Here is a 25,778-nt window from a genome sequence, read left to right on the forward strand (position 1 = left end):
AATAAGAACTGCCATCCTAATGTAGGTCAATGTCCAAATACTCCAAATTCCTCTTCAAAGGTACTCGATAGCAGATGTCCTCATGTATAAAACTCCCCTAATGGATATTTATGCCATAAACCACTATTCTTTAGCCCACGCCAACCAATTTATCTCCAGTCAAGATGTAAAATTCTGAAGAACAATGAGTGTTTCCAGGTTTCACCTCGCTGAGCACAAACGTGGAACTGCAACCCCCGTAGACGTGGCAGGCTCACCCAGTGGCCCAAAAGATGCGTACGTGTGGCCGGTTCTACTACTCTGTTCTCTCCCTTTTCCTCAGCCACTCTCCCTCTGGCATTGCTGGGCAAGCTGAACACTATTTTGAAACAGCCTTTAGCACAACAGAGCAGACACAATCTGGATGGTGAGCATAAATGCTTCAGTCAAGCCTAAAATGAGTCACATGCATCTTTTGTAAAACTGACTTAAGAGAGGAAAGCTTTATTTCCTTTTCCTTTCTGTACCCAACATGCTTTTATTTTTGTCCCCACAGAGTGTGTGGGAGTTAAAAAAAAAAAAAATTATCCTGTGTATTACATACATGAAAACCGGCATTTTAAACTTTTTTATTTCGAAACATTTAAAAGTTAACTTATTAAAAATTTTTGAGAAACAAACAAACAAACAAAAAACCTTAGCCCAACAAGTTCTCAAAGAGTGGAAGAGTGAAAATTGCTCATACAGGTCTGTGCCCCAATAGGTCATTCCCAACAAGCAAACATTGAGTTTAATTAGCAACAACCCATCTCCAATTTTTAAAAGGAGATGAGCACAGTGGAATGGGTTCAGTTCATAGGCAACAAATGAGCTCCTCCTATAGTTATGAGCTGAAAATCCCAGCCCTTTACCCAGTCCTTTCAAACACGCACAGTCTTTCCCTAGCCAGCTTAATTTAGATGGGTCCCCTAGAATATGCGGGCAATTGTCGAAAAAGCAGTGTTTGGAGATAAAGCATCCGTGTTCCTCAAAGAAGGTTGAGATGTTTTCCCAGCCCACTCGTTCAGCTGCCCATCTGCTATCACATGCTGCATGTCAAACTTCATCTCAGGACTGTCAGCACAAAAGGACGTGACAGACTCAAGTGGGTGACACAAATAAGGAGTGACATTTGCAACGTAAATACACGAGCTGGAGAGATTAACCGGTAACTATTTCCATGCCAAAAATAACTGCTCTACCCCTTTTTTGCCTTATTACTCCAGATGGCAGAGTAGAGTAGAAGTAATGTTTTTGCAGGTGTGATAGACGGAGGAAGAGGCAGTGTAGAGATACGCACCTGGAGGCAGGCTTGTTTGTCTAAAGGCTTCTTAATCTTTTGTCACATTTTGATCTATTAAATTATAGTACCCTTCCCTCCAGACTTTGCCTGTTGCTGCACAGGCCATTAATATTGCAATTACATATGGTATTCAGTCTAGGTAAGTAAAATTAAGTATCACTTGACTTCTATCTTAGCAGTCACCTCTTCCTCAACATATTGGGACTATTTGTCAGGTAAATAATTCATTTGAGACATCCCATAGCAGGAAATTAACAGGCCATCTGCATGTCCATCATCCATCCGTTATGCAAAATTCCTCTTCTTCAGCCTCCTTTCAAAGCTAACACAACTCTTCTTGAGCTGGGGAGGGACTCTTTGCCAGGAAGGGTAATGATGGGACAAGGGGAAATGGTTTTAAATTGGAAGAAAAGATTCAGATTAGATCTCAGGAAGAAATTTTTTACTCTGAGGGTGGTGAGACACTGGAACAGGTTGCCCAGAGAAGCTGTGGCTGCCCCATCCCTGGAGGGGTTCAAGGCCAGGCTGGATGGGGCTTGGAGCAACCTGGTCTGGTGGGAGGTGTCCCTGCCCAGGGCAGGGGGTTGGAACTTGATGATCTTTAAGGTCCCTTCCAACCCAAACCGTTCTGTGATTCTATGATTCTACAAGCAGAAGTCAAGGTGTGTTTCAGTAAAAGGCCAGGGTCAGGTTGTGCCCTTCTGCTGTAGAGGCACGATGCCCTGCTCTGCGTGGGGCTGAGCCCCTCTCCCAGCGCCAGGACCACGCAAGCACCAAGGTGCCAGTGAGCCCCAACGAGAGGAGCTCGCTCTGACTCAAAGCCAAAGCCTATTAGAAACCTAACAAGTGATTTCCACGGTCATTTTCTGGAACGAGTGACTAGCTTTGAAATTTCAGAACATTTTGCAATACAATCCAAGCAACCCCAAATTAAGTAATTAATCTGAAATGCTCAGAAATCTACTGCCCATCAGAAAAATGAGTTAAACATCCAAACGCATGCACTTTTCTTCTTGCCTAAAACCCCTTCTCCCCTTGGTCTTGGTTTGCTCTCTTTTCATTTCATCTTTCTGTCATCCAGTATTAGCTAATGAGATACACAAGGCATTCAACTTTTTGAGACTGCTACTTTCTTTCTAAATAGTTTTAATGAAAAAAGTTTTCAGGCACTACTATTAAATGAAAATAGTGTAGGATCACTTGTGATTTTCAACAAGCTGCCAGTCTTTTGGTCTCATCACTTTTCCTCCCTTTCTCCAATTAAAAAAAAAAAAGTATTTTTTAGATCAGTTTGCAGAAATACATTTCATTTTGGAATTCACACACATATTCTTTATAAATCACTCATCGGAATCAAATTCATATCCAAATGACAACGAATAATTACACAGCTATTGAAGAGGAGTTCATTTTCTCTAATCATCCTGTATATTGAAAGGGGAAAAAAAATACAAAAAATGTCTTTTACTCTAATAGAGAGATTAAAAAAAAAAAAAAAAAAAGAAGAAGAAAAGAAATATACTCTGGAAAAATTAATGGAGTCTCCATCATCTTAAAAGGTTTTAACAATCCCTAGGGTCAAATTCTCACACTGCAGTTCTGGATACCTTAATGTAAAATTAACATTGGTACAATATAATCTTGCTGTTCCTTGTTCACTTCTCTACTAGCCTGGCTTTCTTATAGCTCTGTCAGACATGGATTTGACTGCTGGACAACTTAGCTGTGACTTTTACTTGGCAGAGCTGGCCCTTCAGAGAGGAGCATATCTACAAGCTGTGGAATATACTGCTCACAAAGTGAAGTGCAGAGCTCAGCCATATGGACAGACTTTATGGCCTTCTGAAAGGACTTCTTATGTATAAATTAGCTGCAAATATTCTCATTCTTTGTAGAAGCAGCAAGCTCCACTGAATCCTAATGAACTTCTTGCCTTACAAACACACAGCTTGATAGGACACAGTTATCAAATGGAAAGAATTCCTCTTAATTACTTTCCTTTCCTCTGGTTGTTATACTACAAGGCTGAGCTAATGCCACTCTAACTCAGTAGCTGTTTCTAGAACACCACTCTATCCAACTCTGATTTATCTCATCTTTAAATAAAATTATCTTCATCTTTCTAATCTTTCTTCATGCAGAAACCTTATTATTTTTGCCACCAGGCTGCGGAATCCTCTTCTGACAGCTCTACTTTCTATATCACAGAGACTTACCATGAAATGCAATATTCACAGGGCAGGAGGCCCATCTTTTCCCAGAAGTGCTCTTCAGTCTTTTAAAGATTATGTCCCATCATCCATTTGCTTTCTGACTAACTTTTCAGACTAAGCAGAGCTTGTCCTTTCCAGGAATTCTGTCTGGAGTCAGCATCCCCACACACAAGGGGACAAAAGGCAAGGCACCAATTAAGAGGACCTTAACCTATGAACTACTTATACAGTTCTAATGCCAATCCAAAAAGGCTATTTCACCTCATTTATTGGTATCAGCATGTGGCAAAAGCCTGGCCAGGCACCACTGCAATGTATCCTTCATACTAGACACCTGGGAAAGCCTAGAGCCATCATTAATAAGAATTTCCTGGGTAGTGGTTTGAGAAAGTCCTCGCAAAAGCAACTCCATTGTTTCTACCTTTCCTCTATCCCTTCACAGGGCTGTCCCAAACCAGACCTTTTTTTTTTTTCCTCTGACAGAAGTTCCATTTTAACTGGTATGATTCTGGAAAAGAGCTCTGCGTCATTTAAGCGAAAATTTCAAGGATGGAACAGTCTAGTCAGAGGTGATAAACTAGAGTCGGGCTGTAGCTGAAGTGGGAGGAAAATTCTGAAAACAGCATTATGCCTTGTTTCTGCTGGTGCAAGGCTGTTCTGAATGGTGGTGAAGTACAGTAACACCATAAACGTGTTCACGCATACCACAGACTTACTACAAAGTCATTTGCAAGAATTTAGGAGTAGGGAAGAGTCTATGCTATCCTAGAATGGAATACACTTGAAACTCAGAAGATGCAATAAATCTCCTGCACTATAAATGTCTAGAAGCAATATAGGAGCATGGGCAGTCTGCCTCTCCTCGATTTGCTAACTTTTGGAAGAAAATCTGTTAACATGCAGTACACCAGCTCCATTCCTTCCTGCCAAAGGCACTGCAAAGTGCTGCACAGCGCAGTATCTGCTCGCTTCTGTAACAAGACAGGAGCAACTACAGTTAAATAATATTAATGCAGGTTAACTCCAGCAAAAATTATAACGGACCAAAGCTGAGAGTCCCAACTGGTCAAGCCAAAGACAGAAAGAGACAGCACTGCTCAATGCTGTGGGAGAATCAAGGTCTCAGATATGTGATATGGAATTACCTCACCAGGAGCACCACATGCACACTTGCTGTTTCTATCCATCGTCGTGGAACACAGGAATCACAAAACTGTGTCATCTCTTTACCACTTGGCAGAGATAATGCAGTAGGACTCGTTATAAGTAGCTTTTGATATAAGCATCAAGAATAGAGGTGGTATTTTTAGGGGATTCCACTCTTTGCACCTATTTAACCACTTATTTTTGCATTCCAGACAGTTTAGAGAATAAAAGAGAACAGTATACTTGCAACTGTGCAGAGAGGCAGCTAACAGACCTGTAGCAATTTCCAGGCTACTACTGCAGCAAAACTCTTCAGGAAAAACCTGCTGACTTGCTGCTGCTGTTGAGGGTTAACTTCAACAAGGGCGAGTGGAGGGTCCTGCACCTGGGGAGGAAAAGTCCCACGTGCTGGTACAGGTTAGGGGCTGTGTGAGAGGTGCAAAACCTTCCTCGACCAGTCAGACCAGGACCCAACAGGCTGACCTGCTGGAAAGCAGCCCTGTAGAGAGAGACTTTGAACTCCTGGTGGACAACAAGTTAACCATGAGGCAGCAATGTGCCCTTGTGGCCAAGAAGGCCAATGGTCTCCTGGGGCACATTAAACAGAGCCAGCAGGTGGAGGGAGGTCATCCTGCCCCTCTGTCTGCTCTGGTGAGGCCCCATCTGGAGCACTGGGTCCAGTTCTGGGACCCCAGTTCAAGGACAGGGAACTATTGGAAACGAGTCCAGTGGAGGCCTACAAAGATGATCAAGGGAATGGAGCAGCTCTCTTAGGAGGAAAGGCTGAGAGACCTGTATCTGTTGAGCCTGGAGAAAAGAAGACTGAGAGGGGATCTCATTGATGCTTATAAATATCTAAAGAGCAAATTTGAAAAGGATGGGGTCAGGCTCTTCTCAGTGGTGCCTGGTGACCTGACAAGGGGCAACGGACACAAACTGGTACACAGGCAGTTCCATATGAATGTGTGGAAAAACTTCTTTCCTGTGAGGGTGGCAGAGCCCTGGCAGAGGCTGCCCAGGGAGGTGGTGGAGTCTCCTTCTCTGGAGACATTCAAAACCGACCTGGACGTGTTCCTGTCCAGCCTGCTCTACATTCTGTGGTGAAGCTGGTTTAGCAGCTTGGGCTAGATGACCTCTGAAGGTCCCTTCCAGCCCCTACAATTCTGTGGTTCTGTGAATTAGGCATTTAGCAATCAACTCAAAAGCCTAAACAGGAAATCCTCCTCAAACTGAAATAAGTGGAAATTTTTTTTAAGATACAGAGTTTCACCCTTCCTATTTCTTTCTTTCTCTGTAAAGGCACATAAACAGGCTCTCGTCAAAAACCTAAGGAAAAGTTTTGCTGTCCTGCCTTTAACCTGTCCTGCTCCACTCCACGCCCGCACACAGTGACCGACCATGTGTGAATTATCAGACTGTGGAGTCAAACGTGAGGACTGTTTCCCATAACGAGCTCCTGAGTGATGTGCTCTGGGCAGCCCTGCTTTAGCAGGGGAGTTGGACTAGATGATCTCTAGAGGTCCCTTCCAACTCTGACAATTCCCTGATTCCGTGAAATAAAGGAAGTCCATCAACTCTCCAACATTTAGCACAGCACCTTTCAGTAGGGTCTGAAAAGAGTCTGAACTCCCAATGCTTTTATAAAGGTTAGTACAGCATATTTTGTACTTTTCAAGAGACAGGGTGTAACTCTTAACAAGTTGAATGCTGACTGTTAGATGTCCTTGGGCATTTCTACAGGGGAAAAAATTAACAGAGTCTTTCAAGCCTCTCATGAAGTTTAAGTGAGGGCTTGACTGATGACCCTTAACATTTTAAAAATCCTTCTTTAAAAAGTCCACTATTTCTTTCCATAAATAATACCTTTCAAAGTTTTATTCATGCTTGGAACGGATTCAGAATTTTAAGTGAAGTAAACATTGTTTCATAATCTGAGGAGTGCCAAACAACAAAATATTTTCCCTCCAACTTATTTCTGTTTCATAACGTTAGTTTATAATGTAACAGGCAAGTAAGTGGAAAACATCCGGTAGACTGATTTTTAAGACATCTTACTAGATCAGCAGTAGATACAGAGGATTTAGAAATTTGTATTTTTTTTAAAAAAAAAAAATAAGATGAGGAAAGATCAAATAATTTTCATTATTAAAAAGAAATAAAAAAAAGTGGTAAAAAATGACCTATCAAATTTAATAAACTGTTTAGCTCATGCTTAGAGGTGCTCGGAAGTAGCCTAAAGTGAACCAACTTCCATTTGAAAAAGCTCCTGCAGATCTGCAAAGCTGCTGCTGATTATCCCAAACCAACAAACAGGAGGACTGGAATGTTAAGCATATCACACAAAGCCAAGGAGAAATACGTCTTCTAGGCAAGGTCACGCTACCCAAACTGCAATGCTTCCTTGCAAATGTGTTTGTCCAGAAAGGTCAAACATAACTTCCCTTCTGCAAGGTCTGGAGTTTATTATTCTCTGCGATGATTCACACCGTATGACAACATTCCTGTTTGAAAAACAGAACCAGTACAACTTAAAAACAAGCACGTATTTCCATTCAGGATGCTGTAAGATTAAGTTGATGAGCTGTTTGAGCCTCTGAAGACCTACGCAGTTGCTCTATTTGATAATACACCCAGCTGCCTAGGTTGGTTTTCCCCTTTTATTACGACAGCATCCTTGGGATGGAATACCAGCATCAAACAACTGAATCCTTATACAACTCTCCACATGGCCTGTGGCATGTGTTAAGTCAAAAAGCAGGTAACAAAGAACATTACTGGAACTAGTCAGCAGTATTGGCAAAGTTTCAAGCCTAAAGTTTCCAAACAGTACAGCTTGGGAAGTGTTGATAAGACCCAGGCAGTAAACAGACGCTGAACAAATGTCTCAGGAATGGCAACGTGAAGTGACAATTCAAGCTAACTTACCACAATAAGATTATTTTATCTCTCTGTACTGCGAAAAATAATACGTCAACGCTGTTCTTAGCAAGTGACAGAATGAGGTGCTGCAGCCCCATGCAAGAGTAAGTCGCTGACGGGGAGGGGAAAAATGCTGCATAGGACGCAGTCGTTGCATGGGTTGATTTCTTCCCTCTCTCACCAAGGATAGTTTTAATCCCAGGTTTTGAGCAGTCACCAAGCTGTACCCACACACTATGAAGGAGGCTGTGTGCTGTCTATAAAGCGTGCTTTAGCGTGGCTTAGAAACATTCGGTGTGAAGGAAGACAGTTCACTGATGCAAGGGGCCAAAGTCAAAACAGCTTTATGGCATCTTCAGTCACAACCATTAGTTTCACTGGTGGCTGTAAATGCATAATGAGAACGTTTCTGAGAAGATGATCTCCCAGAAGCTTTCTCACCGTGCACACTCCTGGCGGGTGAGGAAAATGCCACATGATTTCTGTGCGTTGACGCAGTCACAGAGCTGCATTTAGACCGAAGCAATTATCTGCTGTACAGTTCTCCTCCTAAAAGCTCCGTCTCAAAAACATCAGCTTTTAAAAGTTAATCACTCTTAGATGGAATAGTGATTAATCAACATTCACTAATTTGCTGGGTCTCACTGTGTGAGAGTGTGGTGGTCATCATTATAGTTGCCTAAGAAGTATTCTCAGAGATGGAAGTTTCTTGCCTTTCCCAGAAAATTTTTGCCAGTGTCCCCTCACAGTAGCTTGGAAGAGCATTGAAAACAGACAGTAATTATATACAACTTGGGACAAAGTGGTTTTGAAATAACAGGATGAAAACATATATATTAGCTAACAAGTTTTAAACCATTGGAGCAGAGAGAGCACACTGAGTCTCCATGTGTTAGCCAAGAGAATTCTGCATTTCTCCTTACGTTGGAGAGTCCTCTTAAAGCCTTATTTTAAGCACACCCACTAAGATAAGGTGTATAATGCATTAAACCCATCTTTTTCTCATCTAGACTAGGCATCATAGCTTGGTACTACTTGTGGGATAATGGGCATGTTTGGGAAAACCACTTAAGCCACCCAACTGATTTCCTATAGACCACTTAGCAGCCTTGACTGCAAGCTGGGCTGTTTTTCATATCATGCAACAAAGCTGAACAGCCTTGAATCCACCCTTGCTTCCCCAATACTGCCCACTCATTCCCTCCTGCCCTTCTTTGCCTACCAACACGTATTCACACACAGGTCACATTTCCTATTACTACTACTTTTGTAATATTATGTATGATTTTGATACTACCAAACTTTTAAATAATACCTTTGCCCTGATAGTGACCTAGGCCATCTATATAGCATCTAGAAGTTGTTTGGTTATTCAGCAAAACCCACTTTGCAACTGCATTTCAGCCTGAATTTACACAGTGACAAGGGTGTTGACCAATCACCTAAATAAACCTATGTCAGGAGATTTGAAGTTTTCTCAGCTTTCAAAGCATCTGCAGCAGGTTGGCACACAAGACATACAGAAGACCCATGCCCTTTTGAAGACAGAGGCCACGTGGTTTTGTGAGACAACATAGGATGTCTATGTGTCAGCAATTACTCCTCTGTTTGAGATTAAATCTGTGGAAGTTCAACTGATAGAGCTGGAAGACGTGTTTCTGGACTTACAAGTCCTTCTTCAGATCTGAGAGACAGCTAACACCTAATAACTGTGATACCTACTTTTCTGACCAAATAACAAGCTTTCTACTTTTCAGTGAGCTGAGCTCCAACTCAATTTCAGAAGAACATAAATAACCTATATTCATTCAAGGGAAATACTCCTCGGATCAGGAAATGCTCCTGAACTGACATACAGGTTTATTCAAACCTGTATTACATAGTTATGGCTGTTTAAGTGCCTTATTCTTCAAAATGTTTGTCAGACATCTTTCTTACAAGGAGAAATGCCTAATAGTAGAGTTAAACTAACTTCATTTGGTGTCTTTCTGTTTTTCCTTGATACAACTCTAGCAGCAATTAAAAGACTCCTCTGTGTATTCCTGACCAAAATATGACTGTCTTTTATTAATCCACTGAAAATGCATGTAACTTCTGAACATTAATAATTTTAGTTCAAAGCAAAAATATTACATTTTTCTGTTTTCTATTGACTTCATGCTTGCTTAATGTTCAATGGCTGTTCCTCAAGCCAAGACCCTTCCTCAGAGACAAACCCATCATATGCTCATAAAACCTGAAGCCTGGGTAGCACGTTCCTAATTCAGATTGAAAACGTTCACCGAATCCCTGTGCATATGATGCTTTGAAGAAACATGCTCTCCTAATTACATCCTGTCAGCAAACAGCTGGAAGAATAAGCAGGTGAATGCTGTAAAGTCTGCTCTTATTATAACAAAACAGTTTTCCAAATTAAGAATGGGCAGTTAAAGCATATGCAGACATCATAAAGTCTGCATCAAAAAAAAGCCAGTTTTCCCCATTTTCTTCAGCACATAAAACTCAACCTGTAGATTCACCAAGCAAGTCCCTCATCCACTTTCAGTATATGGCAACCCAGATGTTAACCACAGCCCCAGTGAAGTGTTATGCTAGAGGACAAGACAATTTCATACCATTTATCTTATGTTATTCCTGCTTCTGCTTCTCTCTCTGCTTCTAACACCTCCTTTCAGATGAAGGAACTGAAGAAATTTGTCACCTTTTCTTCCGTCTACACCTTTTCCAGCCACAGTTTCTCTGTGTGCAGGTCTGTAGGCACTGTGCAAGGTTCCTCAGCGCCATCCATATTTCCACCACTGGATTAATCAGAGCAACTCGCAGCTTTCCAGCTGCACATGGCAGAGGAAAGTGCTTTTGCTAGTGATGTGACAAACTCCCTGCAGGTTTCAAACATCTGCCAGATTCTGTACCACTTTCTGTCATTATTTTTTAAAAACTGTTCTGAATGGGCCCCAAACCACCTAAGACAGCAGCCCCATCTCCAAGTCTAACTACTGCATAACTCTTATTAATGTGCTAGTATTAACTGAAGCATTAAAGGATAATAAAGCTGCAATTCAGAAATACCTCTACATCTATTCTTTAAATTCCTCCCAAGTGAAGGTTACTGGACAAGTAATGATGAGGAAAATTCAGCTCTAATGATATTTTCCTTCCAAGGTATTTCAGTTCTGAATTCAGAGGGGAGCACAGTGTCGAGGCTATGCTGATAAGTAAAGGCTGAACATTGCTTTCTAGAGATAAAAAGGGTGAGAGTTGATGTTGATTGTCACTGGTCTCTCACTGTTTCTCAAGGACACTGACAAAAAGCATAACATTGGCCTGCCCATGGGGTCCTGTAGGCAGAATAACTGGGATACTGCACTCCCAGAATTCAGACCAGCCAGCTGGGAACTGGGGTGAAATGAAACTGAACTAAATCAGGAGCAGAGGAAATGGTCTGAAGTTGGGGCAGGGGAGGTTTAGATTAGATATTGGGAAGAATGACTTTCCTGAGAGGGTGGTCAGGCCCTGGAACAGCCTGCCCAGGGAGGTGGTGAGTCACCATCCCTGGAGGGATTTAAGAAACGTGTAGATGTGGCACTTCAGGGCCTGCTCTAGTGCCGGGGATTGCTGGGTTGTTTTTTGTGTTTTTTGTGTGTGTTTGTGATTGGACTCAATCTCAAAGGTCCCTTCCAACCATGAAGATTCTGTGATTCTGTAAATCACATGCATTTGGAATGGTCATTCAGAAAGTTCCAAGAGATTTGGGAGGCGTTGTTTCCCCCATCACCAGACTTATTTGGGTTTGGTCCCCGAAAGAGTAAAAACCTTCACGTATTTAGGATTTTCCTCAAACGAATGCTCTGCTAAACTGCTGGGGTCTCCAATGTCTCGCTTTAAAAACAGGTCAGATGCATCTATTCCATGTATCCTTGTAACTCCACACTGATGTTCACCACTTGCAGTGTGAGATAGCTGTGACAATCTTTCTGGACCATGCAGTTGAATGATCTCCAGCTCCATCCTCCTCTAGGCAACTGCTGTGCACGCTGAGGGCAGAGTCCTTCAGGTTCTGGGGGTAAGACCCTCACGTCTGGAAGCTGTGGTGCATGTCAGCCTTCCAGCCCCTCACCTTGGCAAGCTTTAGGACAGAACTGGAGATGAATTCATCAGGTCCAGCTTTTAGAGTTTTCTTTAAAACGGCCATCAAAAAGCAGCATTGCTTGACATCATAGCGACAAGGCTGCTGATTAATGATACCTACTAGTCACTTCAGGCCTTGGTGTCTTTAAGCTCTGTCAACAAACAGATCAGTGCTCAAGTTCTTGGTGCCTCATGAGTCATTAAAATTTAAGCTATAACACGAAATAGAGCAAGTTGTTGTTGCCATTGTTTATCAGTGCAGAAACTCCCAGAAGGAGCGTTTGTCATCACAATCTGAAAACATTCACAGGATTGCAAGGGGAACAAAACGAATATTAAAAAATATCACACCTGCAATCTGTAGGAAAACTGAAGTACAACCATTCTTACGGCTTAGCTAGTCTAAAGAAAAAACAGCAACAAGCCGATTGCTTTTCCGAGCATGAACAACATATTTTTATGACAGTCTTGGTTTTCTCTTCTAAGCAAATCTATTGCTGGCAAAAGGTGTTGGACTGGCTGCCTAGGGGATCAAACTCAGTTTATCCATGTGGAACACAGTTAGCATTCCTATTCCAGATTTTTATTTCATGGCTATGTTTTAATCATGACCTACACGTGCAAGGTTCAGCCATGGCTGGACAGCCCCTGAGCCTCTGTGCCCATTTGTTCCTTCAGCATTCTCATGAGAAACAACATGTTGTTTCATTTTGGACAGGGGCTTAACAAGGTTTTCTGATGCCGTTAAATTATATCACAAAACCATGAGATGTAAACCACAGGACCACTGCTGTTCTGGGGCATGGATCCCACCAGATTCTGCAGCAGGTAGTGGGTGGTAAGTGTTTCTGTCTTGACTGCAAGACAAAACTGGAGAAGTTGTCCTTGGTCAATAATCACTAAGTACTGCTGGAATTTGTTGAAATGTTATTAGGTAGCTGAAAAATGCCTCCAAGAGGGAAATTTTCAGTTCACATGGAACTCAGTTATGGTAGTATCTGTTTTGATAGGAATAGAAAAAAAAAAAAAACCAAAAACCTAGAATTTAAAACCATCTTTTAGCAGACAAAGAAATCAGAATAAATAGATTCCATGTACAGAACTGGTTTACTTGAAATGTCAGCATCTCTCACTTTTTTAAGATTTTACTCCTTTTTTTGGAAAAAAAAAAAAAAAAAAAAAAGTGCTATCTGCTGTGAATTTTCCCAGTAAGAACAAGAAAGAACCCAAGAATGAACCACTTGCATCCTATCCTTTCATTACTATTAACATCCCAGACTCTGAAAAGCAACCCGATGAAGACAATAGTCTGCAAGCCTACAATAACTGTGTATCACTGAGCAGCAAGTCCAGAAAACACTTTCTGTACTGCATAAAGCAATAAAGCATTGTTTCTGACAACAAACTTAAGAGGATTTCCCCTGCTTTTAAAAATAGCTTGTACTAATCAAAACAATATTTAAACATAAGCTGAAAACATGCTTTATGTAAATATTAGTCAAGAAAGGTTGCAAAGCTATGAACCTTAATTACATGCACCACTAAATCTGAATGTGTTGCATAGGAGCACAGAAATTAGATACTTGTACATGCTAAGAGTAATAATCTTAGAAAGAAAGCGTGATTTAACTGTAGTCTGTTATGTTCAGACAATTGTTATTTCTTTTCTCCGAAGGTATGGCTGTAGCTAAGTGAGAGGGGAAGACAAGTTTAAATACTCTATGAATCAGAATGAAGATCAGGAATAAGCAGCTGTACTGAAAAAAAGCACAGATTTAAGAAAAGGTTTTCTGACCAGATGTCGAAAGTTCCACTCTTACATCTTGTGAGAAAACAAAGCTATTGTAATTGTTCCCAAAATCCGGCTGAGAAAAAAAAAAAACACCTAAAACCAGTACAACACAAGAAACCCACAACAAACACATCTTTGGAAATGATAGTGCCAAACTGCACCCTTCAGAGCTTTGGATCAGTCTTATTAAGCTAGAGGCATCTAATGTACCTGTCGTGCATGTACCCACTCATCCATCTGTGCAATCAGGCATACTAGTGCCTCTGAGTATGGTCAAACAAGAAATCCACAATATAGATACCTCAGAGATTTTATGAAGCCCTTGTGAAGCATGGTATGTGCAGGTAAGTACGTAACACCTGGATATTTCTACTCGAGAACTTCCTCCCCAGCAGGAGAACAATTGTTCTTCTGCATGATGACAGTCTAACATCACCATCCACTGGAGCATAACATTAATTCCAACCCTGCAAAAGTACACATAAAATTCTGGAACAGGGTCAGTGTCTCTTCCAACCCATCAGTAGATGGATGGGATTCAGGGAAGGAGACACACCAGCCGAAAACTACAGTAAATTGCCTCTTAATCTTCTCTGTGGTGGTGCTCATTGAAATGTGTATTAACTATATTGATGTGCGATCCTTTTTAAACTAATGGACACAAAAAGGAAGCTTAAGTCTTTTTTTTTATACTTAGGGCTTCTTTTCCTTTTTTTGGTGTCAACACTTGGAAGGCAGTCTGTCAAAATACATTACTAGCCGTGCTCCCCCGTGTCTGTGGAGGTGGCACGGCAATCAGCAAGGGACTGACAATATTTTCATGAGACTCAATGTTTTCACCTTAAAGTATGACAAATCCTTTGACCCGCAGTGTCCATGTAGATATGGCATAAAGATATGGAGGACTTCTCCCTTGTCATCTCATGAAAGTTAAATGCCATCCACAAGTTCTCATCTCAAAATAGGCAGGACAACACGGCAAGCAAAATGCATTTGTTGGGAGAAAGAACTTACTCATGTTACTTGAATAGTCTACTGAGAATGTGCTAAAACAGACACAGAGCTTAATCAGTAGAAATCAAACAGAGAGACTCTCTGACGTGGCAATGAGGAAAGAGCGTTTATAGCTTTCCCAGATTTTATATGACTTGTTAGTGGCTCCAGTGTAATCCACATTAAAAGTGAGAAATCTCTCATGAGAAAAAGTCACATTGCCAGGAGATAACTGGGGGCAAAGTATCTCAGCAAGGATGCCTCATCCTTTGCATTTGATATATTTTTAACAAAATGCCTTAGGATTCCCTCTTCATCATCTGCAAGGGAGACACACATTTAGGAAGTGAGAGATTTTGAAGGCTGGACTTCAATTCTATTGCCTTCTCCCTGAGCAGGTCCCCAAGTGAAAGCTCATTCCCACATTAACTGCCAAAATAATGTCAGGTACTAATTCCCCCCTCCCCAACCCCCCCTTTCTCCCTCTCTCCTCCTTACCCCCCTAAAAAACTGTTGTCCTTTGGCCTGACCACCAAATCAAAACAAAGAATTCAAACAACTCATTATCAATTCAAATTGAATTGGAGACACGGCTAAGACATAGGAATTCTGAATTAGTCATGGAAATGCTGCATCTTAGGGTAATTTAAATGACCAGCTTTTTGTAATTACCCAGTGTACTGAAAATTGCCTAGAGGTTGCTATAGCTCATACGTTATAAATAGGATTGATAGGAAAAATCAATGGACTACCTCTGCTACTTGGTGTACCAGTTCAGAGGTGTCAACTCATTTGCAGCTGTTGGGATTATTGGTTTGACCACATACGATTTAGCATTCCAGTAAAAAAAAAAAAAAACAAAAATAAACAAAACCCCACACACCCATTTACATTGTTTTGTTTTCTTCCGTCTTTTGGCACTTTATTCCCCAGGAACTTCTAGATGCTCAACTGAAAAGTAGCATGATACAGCCTAGGAGCAGCAAGTGGCAGTAGGACCCCAAATCTTAGGGTTTTCCACTTGTTTCCTGAGTATTCCCTTAGAAGGAAAGCTTCTCAACAGACAAGACTCTGTGCTTCTGTGTGTAGTGTGTTAGTGCAAGACCAGTGGAATATAGAGAGTCAAGACTAAAACTGTCTTCTTCATGCTGTGGGTTACAAAAATTCACAGTTAGGAAAGAGGGATGAGGAGGAACAAGGGAATGAGAAATGGCAGCTGGGGAAGGAAGGACTGAAGACAAATGTGTTAACATTTGTGTTAACACTTATTTTCAGGAAATAAAACAAGGTATTTTTTCACATGCTTATGTAGATCTTCTGTGAACATGGAGAGATTATCAAGAAATTTCAGTGCAAATAAGAAGAAAAGGACAAAAAGAGAAGCTCTATAGAGTAGGCTCTGACTTTGCCAACAGTTACATTAAGCTACAACAAAAGAAGGCCCCTTACTAGTGTCATAAACTGTTTTCATCCAGACTTGGGAAACGAACAGTCTGATTATCCATAGAGGGACTGCATGAATAGAAACCCTGTTAGCTTCCTCCCTCTTAGGCTACCAACATGACCCCCAAAGTTAATGTCATTTTAACTAAGGAAGTTTCATTGAGTCACATGCATCAAACCCAAGCAATTCCCTTCTCAGGGGCAAAACAACAAAAAAGACTTTAAAAAAATCAATAATATTTTACAGGAAGATCATGTCTAATAGGCAATAATATAAGGCTTAACTGAATTCTTCATTAAGTTTTATTATCCTTGTTATACAAATTACGTGTAAATCATGGGAGAAGAACTCCCTGTTTCATCCTCTCATGAAATTGTAATCTAATTCTCTGAACATGCTTCAGTACAGGATCTCAGATTAACTGAAATGGACATGAACACTTACTGGTACCTGTGCACCCACAAACAGATTTATATTCCATACATGTAAAGGAATGAACACGGCAAAACCCCAAGGGAAAAAGCAAACCACTTCAATTCAGCAAAAAATAAGTCGGTGAGAAGAGCACTAGATATCACCAAAAGCAGCCAAACTAACCCAACAGGAAGGTATCAGGAGGCTGGATTTATTCTTCTCCATGCAGCTTTCCAGATTCAAACATGTACTATTTTGTTTGGTTCCAAATGGTAGGAACAGAAGTGCCAAAATATCATAAGGCTATAGTGCATCTAACCTATATTACCTATTTTTAGAGCGTTAATCTCTGGGGTGCATAGCTAGTGAAAAAACTATTCTCCAGCAGCTTTTTTCTGGACAACTTTTCATAACAAAGCCTGGACAAGGAGTAGAAGGCACAAGACTGCTTCTGCTCTGCCCTCTCCCCAAGACTGAACCAGGAAAACTTGTCCAGCAGTAAGAATTTTGAAAAAAGAAAGCATTTATAGAGGACCAATGCAAAAGCAGGAATGTCTTATCAGTTCTGCTGAAATGATACTCAAGTTTATGGCTGAATTTCACCTAAAAATGAACACGATTAGGAAAAACCTGAACATAACTTTCTTTTGATAGATGAGGACACTTGCAATCATAGTATTTGAGTAGCGTAAGCTACTTTTTTTCAGATCTGGCAGAGTCCGTTCCTTATCAAGCAAGATGTGTTATTGCTAGAACAAATTCTGCACAATCAGTATTTTTTTAGGTATTCTAAGCCAGCTTAAAAAATATGCTAAATAATATTCAATATTTTAGTAGTCACTAAAAGATGACTTGTATTTTTGATAATTATTCAGCACTATATAATATATGGAATAAAGTTAATTTTAGAAAAATTAGTTTTAGGAATATATATATCAGTAAGAAAGATTTGGTCACTATTTAATCATGTTTCATAATCATTTTGAACTTCCTCCTGCTCTGGATAAAGATAAGCCCCATTACTCATGTCAGGAATCCAAAATTCATACCTTCCTCTACCAGAGCCACCATATTAATACATGACTGCCTTCTTTTTAGGGTAGAAAAACTGAGCAAGAGTTCAAAAGCAGGTAGAAAAAAAAGCAGCATGTGTCTGTACAGGGCCCAATCTCATTGCACATTCCAGCTCTCTTAAACTGAGGGAAATAGGAGAAGGACAGAAAGCAGGAGGGTGTGCAAAAGCCTGTCATTTCCAATGTTTTCCTCTTTCAGAAAGTGTTAGGAGAACAAAAGCTGGGATTTCGTAGAAGGTGGGTTTCTTCCTCTCAGCATGAAGTTTCCCTGCACATAGCCAAGTAATATAAACTTCCGCATGAATTAAAGCACAAATTCCACTTGGCTTTAACTTGAACCGCAGCCTCTTTTTCCGAGCTGTGTAATGCTGCCAGTATCTGATGGCACTAAAACCACATTAGAAGATCACTCACGTTGCAAAGTAAAGCACCCAGAAAGCTAGGAAATACTGAATTAAGATTGCCAATGTCGCTCTAATTTGCCCCATTCACATATAGATTGATTATAAGCTTTACTTACAGGACCACGTTCAACTTTTTCCCAAAGCACCTATGATTCTGCAGTGCAACGGATACAGAGCACTCAACAGATCAATACCTTTTTTACCGAAATTAAGTGTTCATTACATTTAACAGAACCAACTCCACTTGTGATACTGTAGAAATAACTCAGATATCTTCTTGCACAATGCAAGTGTGATGAAGCAATGAAATGCAGAAGTGATACCACAGCAATCAGCAGATCTCTTTTCACACAATGCCCAGCAGCCCTGAACTGAAAATTTAACACCAGTTTCCCTGAAGTTTTGAGAAGCCCTACAAGGAGTCAAGGAGATCTCAGCATCCAAACGACCATGCTTTACAAAGAATTTTGGCACATCAACTCGTACATTTTGTGTGCATGCTACTGATTAGCGTATCAACCTTTAACGCAGCCTATATTGCAGGAGTTGCTCAAATTATATATATATATACATAAAAAACTTGAGCTAAGCAGTATTATAATTACTTGCACAGCTTAAGGAATTAGGGGTATTTTTATTATTTGTAATTAAGATAACCTTGCAAGGGCAATAGATAAGCTGTGGAAATGAAATCGCATCAGAACTAAGAACTAAGTGAGTTGACAAATGCCAACAGTTAATCAGGGCCACAGTGACGTTCTCAAATACTGAGAGCTGGAAGAGGTGACCTCCGAAGGTCCCCTTCAGTCTACATTATTCTGTCAATGGCAGTGACAGCTACCACCATATACAACGCCCTTACTCAGACGGTCAGTTTTGGGAGAGCACTGATGCTTCATTCCAATGAAAATCTCTTTACTGTGTCCTAACAGCACTAAAGGATGACATTGATCCCCAGCACAGAGTTCTCCTCACAGGACCTAGTCCCAGGCAAACACCTAACTTGAAGACTATCTAGAATGAGACTTTACCTACATTTTGAAATAATAAAAAAGAGACAGTGGATTATTTAAATCTAAAGAGGTATCAGCATGAGTAACTCTAAAGATGACCATGAACTAAAGTTGGGGGGAGGGGAGGATACACTTTTCCATTTATTTTGCACGTAACACCATTTGTGCACATATGGTTTACCTCTTGTTCTATACACTAACATAAATACATCACACACTTCTATTTTTCTACATTTATGAACATGTTCACATTCACATTTTCCTCCAAGAGTCTATTAACTAAATGCTAGAGCAAACTGGAAATGAGAAGTACAGACACAGATGAGAAAGAATGGGAAAGTGTGGGAAAGGGATAGAAAAGATCTCTGCTTATGAGTTTCCTGCCTGATCGTCTGAAGTGGAAACAACAAAACCCTTATGAAAATTAGGGATGGCTTGATGTTCCGGCCATGTGGTTTGTATCAGATGCCAACCTTTTTTAATTAGAGTACAATGTTTTTTTAAAGAAATCACATTAGTATTTTGCAGGGCCTGTTAGGATGCTTCTTTCAGGGTCACAGCCATATTTCAAAGGCACTTTGGTTACATTTCCTTTTCTACTTTGTACTTCATGTATAGCATTAAGTGATGCTTAGGGGATAAAAACCAACAAACCGTCCATGAAGGATGGATAAAATATCAGGACTCTTTTTACTTGACTTTTATCTAAAAAGAGTTCACTGTAAAAGAAGCATTTGCATCTTAATAGAAAATTAAACTTTACAATTAACCAACATGCAGCTAAACTAAAACACCACCACATGCAATTCTGTGTTACTGGCGCAGTAAAATGCATGGCTGTGGATAGTAATGGATGAAAATGTATGCCATGTAAACTAACACAGATTATTTATCTAACAAATTATGAGAAGATAAGTAGGACTTTAGTGAGTCCTTAGACATGCAGAACTGCCTGCACTAGCCAAATGTCACCCAAGCAGAGGAACCTGATCTAGGAGGAGACTGCCAAGGGCTACTTGAAAGGCTTATTTTCCCTTATAATATCCTAGGGAGCTGAAGGTGCCAAGTATCTCCCAGAAAAACACAGGCAGCCCACAGCCAGCTGTCTTCAGGGTAACTGGGATTCTCAACAGTCAAATCAAACATTATCCGGGTCTCAAGTGCTCCAGGGAAAGCAAAACCAACCCAGGACATGAAAGTTCAAGAGAGCTTTGGCTTTCTGTCTAGCTCTGCCTCGTGCTGACTGTCTCCCCACCCTCTATTTAACAAGCTATCCACTATGCACTTACCCAAGGGGAACTTCACAGGAGAATGATAGATGACCCAATTCTGATTAAGCATCCTGCTTCTCTGGTATTGTTGTGATTAATCTACATCACAGTTCAGTAGCTCAGGTGCAATTACTAAGTTGGGACTAATGAAATTAGCGTTGTCTAGACAGCTGTGAAACTTCCAAGTTTATGAGGAAAATCATATCAATATGTTATTGTTCCAAAAGCACTGGAGTCAACAGTTAACAGGATGATCAATGCAAGAGTCAGTGTCTGTCATTTCCACTTTAGAGTGGCTCAGATTTTACTGCAACTATTTCTACTCAAGTTTTCCTGCATGTACCCCATCTCCCCATCACTCAGGGGAAAATGTGTCTTTACACTGCAAGGCACAGAGGAGAGCAGTGCTTCTCCTACAGAGCTAAGCACTCCTCACTACCACCCAGGTATTCACAGAATGGTATGGGGTTGGAAGGGACCTCTGGAGATCATCCAGTCCAACCCCCTGCCAGAGCAGGTCCACCCAGAGCAAGTCCCACAGGAACGTGTCCAGGTGGGGTTTGAATGTCTCCAGAGAAGGAGACTCCACCACCTCCCTGGGCAGCCTCTGCCAGGGCTCTGCCACCCTCAAAGTAGAGAAGTTCCTCCTCATGTTTAGGTGGAACTTCGTATCTTCCAGTTTGTGCCCATTTTTTCTTGTCCTGTCCCTGGGCACCACTGAAAAAAGACTGGCCCCATCCTCCTGACACCCACCCTTGAAGTATTTATAGGTGTTGATCAGATCCCCCCTCAGCCTTCTCTTCTCCAGACTAAAAAGACTCAAGTCCCTCAGCCTTCCTCAGCAGAGAGATGCTCCAGACCCCTCATCATCTTCTTCTTATGTGGTAACACCCCCTAAAGATAAACAAAAAGAAGACACAAAAGCAAGTGAAGGATGGTTTCAGTTGAGCTGCCAGTCACCCTCCATAGCCCAGCGACACAGAAACTGCCAAGATAGTTTTGAAAAAAAAAAAAAAACCAACAAAAAAACATAACAAAGGGAAAAAGAAAACTGCACAAATAATGAATGTGGGAAACAAAGGTGGAGACCCGAGCCAAGTAATCAGTTTATGGCCATTGCTGGAATTACCAACTCCACTACTTAAAAACAGCCTTTAAATTAATTGCTGACCTACCGCTTCCCTTTGCTGGATGTTACACTCTGCCTCAGATGGCAGCATGTGCCACTTCCCATTTAGCATCATACCTTAATTACACAGCAGGCAGCAAATTCAAGTCAGAAGCCTACCAGCCGGCTAATTTGCCCTAGGTGCTGGCAAAGCACTGTTCCCAGCCATGGCAGCCACCCCACTGTGCCCTCCAGCCAGCACCCCTGGGTGACCTTATATGGGGGAGCTTCTCAGGTGTGCTGGGACAGGCCCCGGGGTGGCCTCCAGCCTCCAGAGAGCTCACACCAGGTGTCAAACATAGAATCATAGAATTGCCCAGGCTGGAAGGGACCTCCAAAGGCCATCTAGTCCGACCCCCCCGCAGTCAGCAGGGACACCCCCAACTAGACCAGGTTGCCCAGGGCTTCATCGAGCCTCTCCTTGAATATCTCCAGGGATGGGGCCTCAACCACCTCCCTGGGCAACCTGTTCCAGTGCTCCACCACCCTCACAGAGAACTTAGGAGAAAGTTCTTTACTAAGACATGAGAGGGCCTGAAGCTGCCATAGACCATCAGTCAGGTGGCAGGTACAGGTAATAGCCAGAGAAAAAAAAGAAAGTTCAAAATCCCATGGGGCACAAGCCTTAACCCTGTAATGGTTAATGTTCAACCACACTGACATAGTCAGTTCTCTGTGTGTCATTGATACAAGTGTCTATTGGGCTTGTAGGAGCTTTTAACATCCTTCATCTCTCTATCGAGGCTTACAGAAACCCTCCCATAGAGAGGAGCTGCTGAAGACAAATCTCTCTGATGCCGTGGTTATGTACACAGAGAAAACACAATGAAATAAGGCACAGTGCTTCAGACAATGGGAGCAGAGCAGGGACACACACCAAGCAATCATTCATTCTGGAAACCCTCTCAGCCCCAGAAAAAGACCCATTTGCAGCAACTCAAGACCTCTGGCCAGAGCCATGTTCACAATTCATTAACAGCGATGGCAGCAGCAAGAGAAACTGGGAGAAAAGCAGAACTGCAAACAGAACTACAGTGACAGCCCCGCAGTCAGAGAAACAACCGCGAGCACGTCTACCTTCTTCCTGTTCTTGTGTCTCACACTGCACAATGCCCACCTGCACAGTTCAGCACAGAAACCTCCAAATCAGTGTTTTCCACCAATCTGTCATAGCTCAAACCCACTTCATCCATGACTCCAGCCACCACACTTCAGTCTCGTGTGGCTGTGACACACCAGCACACACACAGTCCGTCCTGCCAGCGCCCGCACTGGAGCCATCATCTTCTGCACAGGGTGACAGCAAAGGGGAGGGGTGGCTGCGACGTGTCACCCCATCACATCACCACATTGGCTTATCTGCCAGCTCCCTCCACCATCACACAACGTCAAAGGGCACATTCAGCAAAGCTGCAGAGTTTAGGAGACACTCTGCAGGAGTCTCAAACCCAGTTAGAGTCAACACGAACTAAAGATGCTCATCCGATTAAGTCCACCATTAATACTCCACACGCAGGGGAGTGGGGCTCAGCCCAGCAATAAAAGAAAAAAACTTAGTGCTGCAGAGAGGGTGCTCTGAAGCAACCAAGCACAAGGGCTCCAAAGAAAGGAAAACAGATCTGTTGGAGAGGGCCATTGGGCCTTCCCCCTGCAAGGAGATGCTGAGATACCTACACCAGGCAGCTGCAACTGGGCCTGTTAATCAACAGGGTCCCCATTTTCCTTCAGTCTTCTGCAAAGGCACAGATCATTAGCAACACCACGAGCCCACAATCCGTTTTGTTATTACAGCATGAGTAAGTGATAGGAGTCAGAGCCAGCAGATCTTGCAGAAGGAACAGAGTGACATTTATTGGAGTTTGACCTCAAGGATAAATAATTCTATCCTTACTCAGGGCAAACTACCACTACCACCAGAGGGGAGGACTACCACTAACACCAAAGGGGATTAGGACCAGCAGCAGCACAAGATGGACCTTCAAAAGGGGAAACAATCAGTAGAATGGCATTAGCCTGGGAACAAAACTAATCCGGTAACATAACAATTCTCCTTCAAAACCCCTAACAAAAAGAGATGGACGACTCACAAATACCTTCCAGTCCTCTGCGATTTACTCTTACCTCTGTGATGTTTTCTTGTATTTTCTCCTGCAGGAAAAAAACAAAATACAACTGAGATAAGAAGGGGATAACTGGTGAGGGGAGGCAAAGATAAGGGTCAGAAATCAGGAGCAGTTAAGTGAAGTCACTTCTGCCATGAGGTTGCCCCCAACCTGACCTAGCCATTCCCTTCTGCTAACCTCAGCGGTGGTTGCCACTAATTTCAACAGAAGAAGGTGTGTGTTTGCCCGTATGTGCATCTTGCCCTCTCTTGTCAGACAGGGTTGCTGCAGCTGGAAAGAATGAGTTACTACTCTAAAGGACTTAACAGGAAGTCCAAGTGGCAGGAATTTACTTCTGCTTGCTAGTAAAGTGGTTTTTAGGTCTCTTTCCAGCATATAAGTATGGCCTTATCCGTGGAGAGCCCACTCAGGTGGAGTTGTGGTGAAGCGATGCATCCAGCCACACCGGCTGTAGCGACTCAGGGGAAAACCCCAGGGGTTTTTACAACAGCCTAGACTTCTAAAAAGGAAGTCTAGGTCCTAGCAAGTTCTCTACTCCACCAAACCCCGGAGACCACACCACAGAGCTTCACTTCCTTGCACATTTCTTGGACCCTTAAGTGACCTGAGCCCAGGACTAGGAATGGCCAAGCACACCGGATAGCACCGCTCCTCCTCCCCAGGGCTTACACCCACATCGCTGCAGCAAAAGCCCTAAGCCTCTTGCTCTTCTTAGCAGGGTGGATGTTGTCTTCTACAGCTGCCAGCACTCGGGGTAAGGCAGCAGTCGTGGCCCCAGCTGTGTGATGACAGGGATGCAGTGGTGCTGCCTGCCAGCTCCTCATCCCACAACAGCCTTCCCCAAGGGCTCTGGCAGAACAGGGCATCGATTCTGCTTTTCTGTTTTGAAGCACAACTAATGATCTCTGAACTTCACAGGCAGTAATGGGAACAAGCCTGGGTGTGGAGCGTGATGCAGAGTGCAAGACCAGCACCCTGTTGTTCAGCCATGAGCTCACGGACGGTCCCCACCTTTCCAACGTGGGGGTGACATTGTTAGGATGAGTGAGTGTACCGCTATCAGCATCACGTTCTGCTTTTCCATCTCCCATACTATGCACATGGAAAACCATGGCTAAGGCAGGCCCAGAAAACCCAAACAAGGGGTGTTTTTTTCATAAAAATAAGAAGAAACATGGCAAAAAGGATGTAGTGCTATTTTCTGCTTAAGAGGAAGCACGAATAATGTCTCTTGGTTCTCAGATGTTTCATCCAATATTACCTTTAGAAATCATACTTGTGCTCGTCCCTGCTTCTGTATTCTGACCATGTTAGACTCCTAAAAATCCTAGATATTTACTTTAAAAGGATTTTAAAATATTTCATTTACACTTTACTGTGTGAAGAATTACTTATTTAAACTTCAACAGATGCAAAGGAGTAAGAGAGCAAACATTCACAGCAACATTAAGATTCCAGCTTACTGGCATTCAGGATGCTGACATATAAAGGCAGAAGCCCACTTGGACGTATTTGATTCTAAGACAACTTTTCATTTTACTTCCAGAAGTGTGAAAAGTAGAAATTTCAGTTTAAAGAGTTTAGATTCAGGAGTTTGTATTTTGACAAATACAGAACCTCACTAAATTTTCTTGCAAAAAGAAAATGCTGAAAAAAACTCCACCTGAGTAGGCATTCCAATCCAGGTTAATTAAAATATCTTATTCCCAAGAAATACAAATGTGTTTAAATTCTTATTTCTGTTCTATAACTTCTTAAATTTTCAAATGAAGTTATTTACAAGTTAATTCTTTCCCCTGAAAGTATCTTATGGTGCATTCCAGCACCATCAGAACTATTTTTCCCCTCAATTAGTAACATTAGTGACTTTCACATCGTTTTATAAAGTGTTTCAGCCAAGCTTCACATCTGAGCAAAGACACCATTCATTAACTCCTGATTAGCTAAAATGTCCTTGTATATTTTAAAGTGACCCACCCTTAGCCTGCTCTTTGCATTTGAGTAATAACACCACTTTTCAGATCAGTTACACCTTTAATGCTCCTTTTACTCAAGAACAGTTTACTACATTAAAATAACACGTGCTATCACAGAGGACAGTACTAGGAAAAAAGCATTTGGCTAATCATAGGAGTTTTAAAAAACATATATATATTTTATCATTGTTGTTTATTGTTTCCACACCTGCAGTCCAATTTAAGGTTTACATGGACCAAGTTAGTGACCGCATTTATCAGCACTGAATTTGCATGTTACAGCTGAAGAGAATATAACTAAAGGAACCCCTGATTCCAGATTCAGTATCACTCCTGCATACACTTGCTTTAAAAGGAACACCACTAGCAGCTTATGGTAT

At 41.8% G+C, this 25,778-nt stretch overlaps 1 protein-coding gene across 5 annotated transcripts in view; it reads right to left on the reverse strand.

The window, feature by feature from the left end:
• The window catches only part of PDE1C (phosphodiesterase 1C), a 378,336-nt gene that overhangs the window by 173,336 nt on the left and 179,222 nt on the right, over nucleotides 1–25,778 (reverse strand). Inside the window, exon 3 of one of the 5 annotated variants that reach the window (XM_014949443.1) lies at nucleotides 23,421–23,447. The exons of the other annotated variants lie outside the window; for them this stretch is intronic. Within the exon in view, the coding sequence (XP_014804929.1) occupies nucleotides 23,421–23,447 (27 nt within the window). The remainder of the gene's footprint in view (nucleotides 1–23,420; nucleotides 23,448–25,778) is intronic. 5 annotated transcript variants of the gene reach the window in all.

Source organism: Calidris pugnax, unplaced genomic scaffold, assembly GCF_001431845.1.
Source record: "Calidris pugnax isolate Ruff unplaced genomic scaffold, ASM143184v1 scaffold124, whole genome shotgun sequence".
NCBI lineage: Eukaryota > Metazoa > Chordata > Aves > Charadriiformes > Scolopacidae > Calidris > Calidris pugnax.